Raw genomic sequence first — 12703 nt, forward strand, 5'->3', positions numbered from 1 at the left:
GTCCAGATCATTTTGAGTTATGAGCCTAACCTCCAAAGCACTTGCAATTCCTCCCAGTTTGGTATCATTTGCAACTTAATAATTGTATTTCCACTTGTTATGACCTTCCAGCATGATTGTGAACTATCTCAGAGAATGGTTATCCAGCCAGTTATGCACCCACCTTACACTAGCCCTATCTAGGTTGTATTTCCCTAGTTTATTGATAAGAAGGTCATGAGAGACCGTATCAAATGCTTTACTAAAGTCTAGCTATACTATGTCCATTTCTTCTCCCTTATCCACAAGACTGGTTATCCTATCAAAGAAAGCTATCAGATTGGTTTGACATGATTTGTTCTTTACAAATCCATGCTGTCTGTTACTTATCACCTTATTATCTGCCAGTTGTTTGCAGATGAATTCCTTAATTACTTGCTCCATTATCTTCCCTGGCACAGAAGTTAAACTGACTCGTCTGTAGTTTCCTGGGTTGTTCTTATTTCTCTTTTTATAGATGGGCACTATATTTGCCCTTTTCCAGTCATCTGGCTTCTCTCCTGACTTCCATGACTTGAATATTCTAGGATGCATTTCATCAGGCTCTGGTGACTTGAAGACATCTAACTTGTCTAAGTAATTTTTAACTTGTTCTTTTTTTATTTTAATTTCTAAACTTACCCCATTTCCACTAGCATTCATTATAATGATGGACTCCACCTACATCATTATTCTTGTACATAGAGCTGTGGGATTCCACTGCAAACAGGGCCTGCTATATCCCAAGAAGATGGGAAAGAATTTAGGGCTATCTATTTTTATTACGGCAAGTATATCTAGTGAGTGTTTGAGAGGCAAGTTACATAAATATGGGTAAAATTAAATACTTAAAAATGCAGAATGACACAAAAATGGGATATATCACTATATAATATGAATATGCATGTACTTGATCAGATAATACTTTGCTTGCTTTCCCCACAGGAATTGGTTTAAAGAGTGTCTTTTATTTTTCCTGACCTTCACAATCAGTAATGATCGATCGGAGCTTTACTTTTGTTTCCTAAAAATCAAAGTGGAATAAAATGCCTTGAGTGGAAATCAAAAGTCTTTGACATATAGCAAAAAGCTTGCTGTGCAATATTAGTACCCAAAGGCAGCTCAAAATTCTTTGTTAAGAGCCACATGCTTTCACCTTGAACTTTATAAATTTAATCTGAAGATTTAATTCATAGCAATCTTTCCCATGCAGATACAATAAAACTAATGTATTGGAAAACATCTTTCATATTCAGTTGTGTGTACCTGAACATTTGATTATGCTTGAGGCAGTAGTAAGCTAGCACCTCTTCAGAAGGCCAGATACCTGTAAAACAGAAAGATATTTGCTTTTTTAGAATAGATATTTTTTCTTCTGAAAGGAGTCATTAATATTTAACAACTGTTTTTCGATCAATACCAAACTGATCTTTTACTAAATTTATTTTATTGTATTTTTAAAATATGGCACACTATCAGAGAATGAAAAAGAGACCAAGATTTACAACAGCAATTCTTCAAAGATAGCCAGCAAAAGATGTGATATGGACTTTGGCAAGGCTACTCCACAGCTATCTACTTGTTAAAAACTTAGGCACCAGCATCAAGATTATAAAAGTTAAATATAATCAGATTCTAAGAAACGTCACTTTTATACCATATATTTGACATTTTCAGCCATAGTAACTATTGGTAGACAACAAATTCATAGACTGATAGAGTTTAAGGCCAGAAGGAACCATAAAATCATCTAGTCTGAGCTCCTATATATCACAGGCCATTTGATTTCATTCAGTTCCCCCTGTATGGAACCAATAACTTGTTTGACTAAAGTGTATCTTCTAGAAAGGCATCCCAACTTGATCTGAAGACATCAAAAGATGAAGAATCCACCATTTCCCTGTTAGTCTACTCCAATAACTAATCATTCTCACTATTTAAAGGGTATACCTAATTTCTAATCTGAGTTTGTCTGACTTCAGATTCCAGTCACTGTTTCTTGTTATGCCTTTCTGCATTAGATTAAAGAGCCCTTTAGCACTATGTACTTCCTCCCCAGGAAGGCACTTATACACTGTTCTCAAGTCACCTTTCAATCTTCTTTTGCATAAGCTAAACAAATTGAGCTCTTTAAGTCTCTCACTGTAAAACATTTTTATCCAGTCCTTGAATCATGTTTTGCCTCTTTTCTGTACCTTCTCCATTTTTCAATTTCTCTTTTAAGGCATGGGCAGCACAAGTGGATGCAATATTTCAGTACTAGTCTTACCTAAGCCATATACGGAAGTAAAATCATTCACTACTTCCCTGTTTATATATCTAAAACAGATTACAGAATAACTTTCATCTGAATTATATTCAGTTATGAAACATGTCGTGACTCTGTGGCTAAATTATTTTTGTGCATTTTTTCCTCCATTATTGTTGGCAGTGAAAAAACACTCCTGTCTATCAATTCATTAGTCAAGGCATGGGCTGGCCCACTAGCTCAAAGTCATAGCACAATAACTTTCCATGAGAGTGACCTGGCTTCAGGACCCTTGTTCCTGTTTAGAACTGAGAATGTCATAGATCATATATGCTTATTTTGTAGCTGTGGTCTACAGCTTGAAATGACTATTTTGAAATAACTCCCCTTTTTTTGAAATAACAAGCGAAGCTTCCACACTACCAAGCCAATTATTTCAAAATAAGGGACTAGTTATTTCAAAATAAAAACTCCTGCTTCCACAAGGAATAACGTTTATTTCAAATAGGTTATTTTGAAATAGCAGTAATGTGGACACTCCACTGCTGCTATTTCGAAATAACTACTCACCAGAGTCATTCAAAGTAATTATTCCCCAGTGCTTCCTGCAACTCTAAGTTGAGCTAGCACATCCACATTAAAGAAGCCTGCCTCGGATTAATTTGGAGACTTCCCTCTAGTGTGGACAAGTTATTTCAAAATAGTTATTTCAGGACTTACTATTTCAAAATAAGTTATTTTGAAATAATGTCCTAGTGTAGACATGCCTGTACAGAGGCAAATGGGAAGAGGATGTTTATGACTAACTTTTGTGCAGTTCCACAGACCAGTAAAAGTAACTGCAATCTCAGAGGTCTCTAATGGAAGTCTATAATTCAGAGCTCCCATAAGCAAAGAAGTGGGGTCACACTGAAAAACAGGCAACCTGAAATTAAAATGTTAGAAAGGTAGAAAAACCCAGAGTTTCTATTTCTGGATAGGACTTCCACAAAAGGCTTTCACTCTCAACAAATACCCAATCAACTCTAAGAACCAGTATTAAGATTATTCAACAAATAGCAATTAGTGATTTCTTCAATAGTGCAAAAACTTCTATTTTCTCATTTCAAAATTCCCTGAAACTAGAAAATGACCTGTAGAAGGAAACACCGTGAGTAATATCGCCATTACAAAATCCCAATAATTGTCCATGGCAAATGTCTTCATAGTTCGAAATAACCAGCGGTTACCATATGGTAATAGTTATATGGCTGCACACGCTATAGGGCAGTGGTGGGCAAATTGCTGCTCATGGGCTACATATGGTCCATTAGGGTTCCAAGTGTGGCCCACAAAATATTTCCTTCACATTTCCCGTGCCCAGGGTTTCTGTCCGTGCAGTTTTTGTCCTACTGGCGTGTATCACTTCTTTAAAGTGATACACAGTTGTAGAAGATGTAGAAACCATTTTCATGTTTAGCTAGAAGCCATCTTGTATATCAGAAACCATTTCAGCTTTTCTCTCAAGCACGTAAACCAGAGTGAACTTTCTGTCACCCCGTGAGAAAAGGCCTACAGGATGGGCTATTGGTATGTGTTAATTGGGCTGGTTGGGACAGGAGATGTACTTCCTCGCACCTGTCCGCCATCTTGTTAATAAGGTTTGGTTTTTCCAAATTTAATTAAGGATTTCTGTATTTGAATGCCCTGACGTCAGACTGTTTGGCTAAGGGTATAAAAATACTAGGATTGATTGTATTAGCAGCCTTACTGGGTCTGGCTCTGCTGTGACCACGTTTGGCTCATGCTGTGCTTTATTAATTAATAAAGCTGTTTGTTAGCTGCCTAAACACAGAGGAGCGTGTTTTTGCTTCGACACATGTAAAGAAAAAACATGTGAAGTGATTGCATACGACACTGACTGTGAGAGCCGTGTGCTCCCTCTGCATCCAATCAAAGTGCTGCTGTGGTTTTATCAACACACCGCATTTAGCAAAACTACCCAAAAGACCATTTTGTTTACCACAAGCTTGCGGCCCACTTTGATGAAGGAGGGCCACTCATGCAGCCCACTCACTAGCCTACGTTCCCATCATGCAATAGGGTCATCATATTCCACACATTTCATTACTTGCTGTAGTAATAGAACTTATGTGTCCCCAGTGGGCGAGATCCAATCACCAGAGTGCAGTGATACACATTTTTATTAGCCAATACTTTAGATACACCCAGACCAGGCAAAGCAGTACACCTCAGATACTGGAGAATGAAGATTTCAGAACCAACTATTGGATGCCAATTGTAATGATTGCATAGCTATGTGGACTTTAACATTGTCACAATTTTGCAGTGTTTATACACTTTTGGTTATTAATAGCAATTGAACTCAGACCCTTCTAATAAAAAACCAAGGCTCCCACAACATAGATTATTTATTATTTATTACGACCAACAATGGGCTCAGTAACTGATAGGATACAAAGGAAAGCACAGTCCATGCCCTTTGCAGATTAACATGTCAATAGATAACAAAGATTGGACATAAACCCACAATGACAAATCTACAAGATATACAACAATATACAGTGTTTCTTAGCTATGCCTCCCCATTAGCTATATTATCATTGAGGTTCAGATCCTTGATGGGCTGCAGTCAATAGAGAAACAGAATCACGTACATATCCAAATAAGTTTGATATTCCATCCACAGGAAGCAGGGATACATAATATGTTAAAACAGATTCAGATACCGGCAGGATAAACTCAGGTTTGTCTACACAGTACCACAGTGTGGACTGTGGGGTGTGAATTACAAAACACACCAAAGAGTTGTACCCTAATTGCCCTGTGTGTACACTGCTGATATGAATGGCCAGGTATCTAGCTCTCATGAATGTAATCCTCTTAAAAGAGAACAACCTTAACATGAACTAGGTTCATGTCTGCAGCATTCATACTGGGCAGTTAATGCACAACTCTTTGGTGTGCTCTGCAATTCATACTCCCTCTAGTCCTCATCACACAACCCAGACTGATAAATTGAGTGTAACATTTACTATGTATGTGGATAATTTGCCAGTATGAGGAATAAATAAATACCTAGCAAGGATTTTAGGGTTTGACCCATAGTTCGTAAGCCATTTCTGAATTTAAAAAAATCAGATCTATAATATGTATTATTTTAATTAGTGTTGGTTCACATACCTAACCAGAGCACTGAAAGAATATAATTATTTGTACATTTATTTGTGGTTTAGATTTAAATGGTCTTTGGCAGTCTTCTATTTTCTAAGATACACCAGGATTATAATCACATAGTCATACACAAATACTCATTCCTCAGTAATACATACACTAAGGATGCTAGCAGATTTTCTCTGTCTTTTTTTAGCATCAAAATACGTGAAAATGACAGATTTTACAATAGAATGCTTCAGTTTCCATTCCAGCTGATAGGTGTGTACTCAAGCAACAACAGCGGTTTCTGTTGTTTAGTGAAGAAATGGTTAATTCAGAACCATTTCTAATACCTTCCAATCCACATTTAAAAAATGTTTGTAGCAAACCTTGAATCTAACTGACTCTTAAAAATACATGGTTTTGTTGCAGATGGCCCTGAGTGTCTGAGCTTGTCGCCTATTGTCCAAAATCAAATGCTTCTTACTTTGATGTGGCTTTGATTGAAAGGGCAGCCTGGGTGAAGTCAAAGTATTCACCAAATCTTTTACTATTGAACATCAGTTCCTTCACCCTGCCACCACACAGTGTTAATACCCACTTCTTCTTGGCAGCAGCTGCTTGTACACCACTTACCCCATCACTGGGAGAAAGGAAACGTCATCTTCTGAAACAACAGTGCCACTCTATAACCAGCTGCTAGCAACACACACTGCACCTTTCTCCTCCCCCTTAGGACTGAAAATATCACTTCCATAATGATTTAAGATGCCGCCAGCTACAGAAGCAGGAGTCAAAAGGTCTCTCACAAACCCAGGTCTCAAGTTTGGAAGCACACTGTACTACCAACTAAGCCATCAAGCCAGCAGCAAGAATATCTTTGTTAATTTTAGTAAAAGGAAAAGCTTTTCTTGGTAGGAACAGGTAGGTAAGCCTCTTTGCTATCAGAACAGGGATAAGCTTAAAGATCCAGGTGGAGGAGTTTACACCCTGCCTTCTACCTCCTTCATTCTAGCCTACATTTTTCAACACTGCAACCTGCATTTTTAACATAGTCAAACTATGGAATAGTTTAGTTTCTGATATACAACAAAACAAGTGCTCAGGTTTGGTATAATACAATGTCATAATTGCCAGCAGTTAGCACCTCGCATTAATTCTTCATAGACAAAAGTATTATTGCTAATATTAATAAATATTAAATGTATTACTTATTACAAATGTGAACATATATGTGCATATGGGTTTTGTTTTATGCCAAAACATTTTAAAGACTTGTGGGTACCATTAACAAAAAAGAGTCCTCTGATTTTTCATGCATAAATTTGGATGTGCACCTATTTGGATGTGCAATTACTTCTGCATGTACACATGCAAATGCTTGTTTACACTCTTATACCTTTGCATGTATGAGAACAACTGCACCTCTTCACCTTAGAACTGTTAAGCCGGAAAAATAGCAATAGCTTTATTGAACTTCACAGCTCACCTATATGTTGGGATGTGCTTGTGCCTTTGTAATGTACAGTCCTCCATGAAATTTGAGAGAGGGACTGTGCCTCAGCCAGGCAGAAAACCTCAAGAATTCCTAGAAATTCAGCTACTGGGCTGCCTTTATGCACACTGCAACATTCTTTTGCTGTTGGTGCAGTGGTTCATTGCTCTACCCCACACTGATTCTTTTGTGGTAATTAACGAAAGAGTCACACAATACTGCTAGAACTACTGACTCTAACTAGCTACACAGTGCTCATGAGGATTGTATTTGTATGTGAGCACTTCAACTACTAGATGGGCGGGGCAGTGAAGAATATGATCTTTATTTTTTATGCACATTTCCCTTGCACTCATTGCCATATCGTCTTAAGAGAGCATCTCACCAACATTACTAGACATAGATTTGCAAGAATCCCCTAGTCATTAACCCGTTTTACAGATGGAGAATTGAAGCACAGAGATTAGGTGACTTGCTGAAGGAGGTCACACAATAAATCTATGACAAGTAGGAATCTTTGAAGCAGGAATAAGAGATCCTCCGGAAAAGGGCTTTATTCCGGAGGATCGCGCCAGTCTAGACGCTTTTTTCCGGCTTTCCCCAAGCCAGAAAAAAAGCGGCGGCCATGTTTATTTAAATCCCGCAGGGGATATTTAAATCCCCCGCGGATTTCCCTATTCTGAAGTTGGAAATTAACATGCCTCTTCCGGAGAAGGGGCCAATGTAGACATAGCCCTCCTGTTCAGACTCAGGAACATGACAGTTGTGAAGTTGAGTAAGGTCAGCTTTCCTCAAACTAAGTCCTCCTGTGCAAAGAAATGGACCCAATGTTACACTTGCATAATGAAGCGTCGCCTTTTTTTCTAAGTTATCTGACTGTTTACTGCCCCCTACCCTTACATTTCAAATTACTTTTCTTGAGCTAAGGAAACAACCTTAATGGAAACATTTTTAAATTTTTAAGGCTCCCATTATTTTTCCCCAAACAAAGCCTGTTTTAAAGATTAGTGTTAGGGTACGTCTACACTACAGCATTATTACGAAATATCTTATTCTAAATAGTTATTTTGATAAGATATTACGAAATAACACATCTACACACAAAATGCATTTCGAAATAGTATTTGGCTATTTCGAAATAGCGCATCCACAATGAGTGGATGCTGAATAGCATTTAAGGCTGGCTGGAACCAGGTCTGGCAAGGCATCAGGTCAGGAATTACTTTGTGTGGCCTCTGCTTAAAGGCTCCCCTCCCCCCGCGCGACAGCCAGTTCTCAGGTTTCCCTGCTTGCTTGCCTACTTCGATGAGGGACAGAAAAGCATTTTGTCTCGGCATACTCTGGTTACCCTAACTCGAGACACCACAGCACTCTGCAACATGGAGCCAGAGCCGCCCTTGGGCACTCTGGTGCTTCTCGTGGATGCGTTGCTGCAAGCCTGGCTGCACTTGCTGCAGGCTGCCATCCAGGAGGTTCATCGGGGGGCTGTCAGTATCAAGGAGGCCCTGCGGAAAAGTTTCCACCCTGAGGAGCACTAAAAGCCTCCCTGGTCTGCCTCACTAGGGGCTTGTGCCTCATTCCTCCCTCATGTCCTTCCACTTACCCCTCCCTAACCCCCTTCCTGATGTCAGATAAAATACATGTATTTTCATGAACACAAAATCTCTTTATTTAACAAAACTGTGGGGAAGAGGGGGAATGAAACTCTGGTGAGACTGGGGAAAGGAGGCAGGAGAAGAGAGGAGAGAGGGTGGGAGAGGGGAGGGGGAAACCTGGGAGGAGGGAGCTGGAATGGGGAAGCAATGGGAAGAAGGGGGAGGGGAAGCTCAAGGCTGGGGGTCTCGCCGGACCAACTTGATTTTCATGTGAACCTGCTCCTGGGTTCACATGTGGCCTTTGGTGGCCAGGCTGGCAACTATCCTGCCATAGACGGCCACGTTTCCCCATCTAGTGTAGAGATCATGGACATTGAGGGCATCCCCCCAAACCTGAATAAGGTCCATGATCTCCACCCTGGATCAGGAAGGCGCCCTCTTTCTCCAATCCCTGGCAGGCTCCTGGGAGCTGAGGGACTGCTACTGGAGTGCGGTGGAGGGCTGGCTGCCAGCAGCTTGCTGGCTCATGTTTTGGGGCCACTGGCTCTGGGCTGGCAGGCTTGCAGCTGGCACAAACACTGTGGCCAGAGTCTACCTCTTTAAGGGCTCTGGAGAGTGGAGGAGTGTTCTTGGTTGAGGCCAGAGTGGCCACCAGGGCACCCTGGGAAGGGCTGGAGGCCCCCTATTTTGAAATAAGTGTCTACACAGCACTTATTTCAAAATAGCAATTTCGAAATTGGTGTTATTCCTCGTGGAATGAGGTTTAATAATTTTGAAATAAGCCCTCCGCTATTTCAATTTAATTTCAAAATAGCGGTTAGCTTGCGTAGACACTAGGGCTGTGTCCAGACTCAGGTGTTTTTTCGAAAAAAGTAGCCTTTTTTCGAAAAAACCTCACCTGCGTCTAGACTGCAGCCGCGTTCTTTCGAAATTAAATCGAAAGAACGCGGCTTTTCTTTCGATGGCGGTAAACCTCATTTCACGAGGAAGAACGCCTTCTTTCGAAAGTTCCTCTTTCGAAAGAAGGCGTTCTTCAATGTAAATAGGGCTTCTTTGAAAGAGAGCATCCAGACTCACTGGATGCTTTCTTTCGAAAAAGCAAGCCGCTTTTTCGAAAGTTCAACGTGCAGTCTAGACGCTCTCTTTCGAAAGAGGCTCTTTCGAAAGTATCTTTCGAAAGAGCCTCTTTCGAAAGAGGCTTGCAGTCTAGACATAGCCTAGGAGAGTTATTTCAAAATAACAGCTGTTATTTTGAAATAATTTTGATGTGTAGCCATACCCTTACATACTTTAATTTGGATGTTGTCTGTTCTGTGCTCTGTGTGAAATGAGTTTGGCAACCTCAGTCCAGTCCATAGTGGACAGGTAACTGTAACAATATCGGTACTAACTGGCAACTGCATTGGTAATCTCAGTTGAGGCATCAAGCACTGAGTTGAACCACAGAGAATTAACTACCAGTACTCTTTCACCCCGAGAGCTAAGAGTTGAGGCATATTGCTGGGGCAATGAGGGGAAACTTTACTACTGTCTGTACTGTGTTCTGTACATAAAAGGTTTCAGTTTCCAGGGCTATCAATCCAAAGCCTTTCAAGCACACCAAATTCACAAAAAGGAAGAAGATGCACTGTTTATAGCACCCCATAAGGTACATTTTATCCTCAACTGCAGAGAAATGCAGAAAAACCAAGTCTGCTTACCAGTATATGTATTTTGCAAGTAATTTACAATCATGTCTTTTTACTCTTATTGTAACATATTTACAATTGTACTTTTATGGTATGAAAAGTTTAACTTTTTGCTTTCAACTCCAGAGACCCTGTCTTACATTCATTCATATCCTAGTTTAAAATAGGTCACAAGGGAAAATGAGTGTGATGATCTCATTCCAATCTCCTTTTGTGTGCATCACCACCACACAATTTAGCATGAGAGACTGTGTATAGTATGCTTAAGATAGATCTAGGACTGGAGAAGAACTGATAGTGCAGGTCAAGATTGAGATATAATGGCAGAGCTGTATGGGGAAAATTGCAGAATGTCTGTTAGCCCTATGCCTGGCCTTAGCCAATGCTATCAGTCCCTGTTTACTGAGCACTAAATTCACTTACAAATGAAAAAAAAAGTATTAAAGTGGGGAATGAATAGCATGGCTACAGCTAATACAAAGTGTACAGACAGTGATCAGGTTTCCCCACACAGTTCTGTCAATACACCTAACTTCTGACAAGAAACACACCTAATAATTCCTATTTTGGACCTTTCTTGAAGGAAAGATTACTATCACTTACAATTGACTATGTCTGATAGTTTGCATGAAGGTAGGTCCAAAAATCCTCCAAGATCTGAACATAGCCCAAATATCACATCTTGAGCTCTTCTCTAATTTTGTTACATCACCAAAAATTTGCACTGACATGAAAGATAGGACCAATGTACTTAATTTTCACTAAGTAGGTCTTATATCATGGAGTGTAAATGCAAGGTTAACAGATTAATCCATGATATCAAGATACCCAGTTAAAGTGGTCTGTATCTGAAAAAGGACAAATCCATGTAGCAAGTTACTAATGGTATGAATAGTTTTCAGGCATCATGAAATTTTGATTCAGAGAAAATTTATCATACAAAAATCCCTTTATAATAGACCAAATACAAGAGATTGATCAGCATAGTAAAATGAATTGGACAAGAATATAGAGAAGGGAAAGATTAAACATCTGTTGCTGTTTTGTCAATGTTTACAATTTTTCAATCACAATTTTCAAACTGAGGGCCTAGATTCATACACTTACATCTATATCTAGACTACAGTGGAAGTGAGAGCTATGAGTGCTTGGCATCTAGGAAAGAGAGGTCATTTTTACTGAAGTGTTTAAATATAATAGGTAGGAGGGAAAGTTTCACAAGGACTCAAAACTGGGGCAAGATTTCAAAAAAGTAGCTATGGAGGAAGGGAGGGGATGATCCCTTTTGAAAATCTGATTCCAGGTGACTAAAATTAAATGTTTTGAAAGTTTTAGACTAAGTATGTTTGTTAAATGGGTTGAGTGATAAATATACTGCATGTGGATTAACAAATGTGCTCAATAGTATTTACCAGTGTCAGCTTGCACCTGAACTTTTCTACATGTATGTCCACTCTCACTTACCGCCTGTTTTATGTCCTATGAAGAGGAGCAATTTGTGTCTGTACCAGAAGGACAGATTCCCCTTCCCACAGCAGGAACAGAGAAATTGAGGCTAAAAAAAAGGAACACATCTCTCCACTTTTTCCTCTCCACATATGTTTTATACAAACCCTGGTCTTTCTCTTGGTCTAAAATGGAATTTATGGTATTCAGATCATTGAAAAATATGTATAAGCACTGGCTGAGATCTTCAGCCTGGGAAAAATCACCTCAGCGCTATATCTCTCACTTTCATCCTCATTATTATTCATGACTAGGAAGGAAACATGATGGTCTGCAATCTGCAAATTTCTTTTATAGCACAAACTTAAGAGTAACAAGTAAAAAGCTATAAATGTACAGTTATACACTAAATCATTAAACTGTTCAAACCTACTTGTATGATTGTCTTAAACACCTTTTTTCAAGTGAATGAATTTGATTTAGTTTTCTTTACACAGTTTTCAAATAGTCATTAAAAATTAAACAACACTGGAACAAGTCTTTTGTGATTATAGCCTTCACTCTCCTGCAACAAACTGGATCTATAAATTTATGTACCATTGTAGATGTAAATTACAAAATTTTATATTCAACTATATTAAAACATCTATTCCAAAAATGATTACCAGTTGTGAAAAGCAGACAGGCTTATCACTTGCTGTCAGTTGTTCATGTCTAGTTAAGCAATAATATGCTAAAACTGCTCTTTTGTTTTGTGTAAGAATTTTGGCAATAGAAGAAATGAACACTCGTTTAATAAAAACTCAGGCTGCTTTTTGCTTTGATGGAGGAAGCAGCTGCCTGTTTTCATTTGCTGCAAAGCAGCAAAACCCATCAATATAATAAGCAGCTTAGATGCATCCATCCACAGCATCTGTAAGGATATAGGGCTATTCGCTCAAAACCAATCCTTGGTTTAATTTTAACAAAGATGTGTTTGACATATTTGAAAATTTATTATAATAGGGTTTTGAAATACTAACAATTTATCTTTTCTTTCTAAATACTTTTTATGGAT

The 12703-nt window shown here is 38.9% G+C and overlaps 1 protein-coding gene across 3 annotated transcripts in view; it reads right to left on the reverse strand.

Moving 5' to 3' along the window:
- Positions 1-12703, reverse strand: part of CAMKMT (calmodulin-lysine N-methyltransferase) — a 361359-nt gene that overhangs the window by 64560 nt on the left and 284096 nt on the right. For all 3 annotated transcript variants that reach the window (XM_075925419.1, XM_006125469.4, XM_006125470.4), the window contains exon 4: positions 1285-1345. In XM_075925419.1, the coding sequence (XP_075781534.1) occupies positions 1285-1345 (61 nt within the window). The remainder of the gene's footprint in view (positions 1-1284; positions 1346-12703) is intronic.

This window comes from Pelodiscus sinensis, chromosome 3, assembly GCF_049634645.1.
Source record: "Pelodiscus sinensis isolate JC-2024 chromosome 3, ASM4963464v1, whole genome shotgun sequence".
NCBI lineage: Eukaryota > Metazoa > Chordata > Testudines > Trionychidae > Pelodiscus > Pelodiscus sinensis.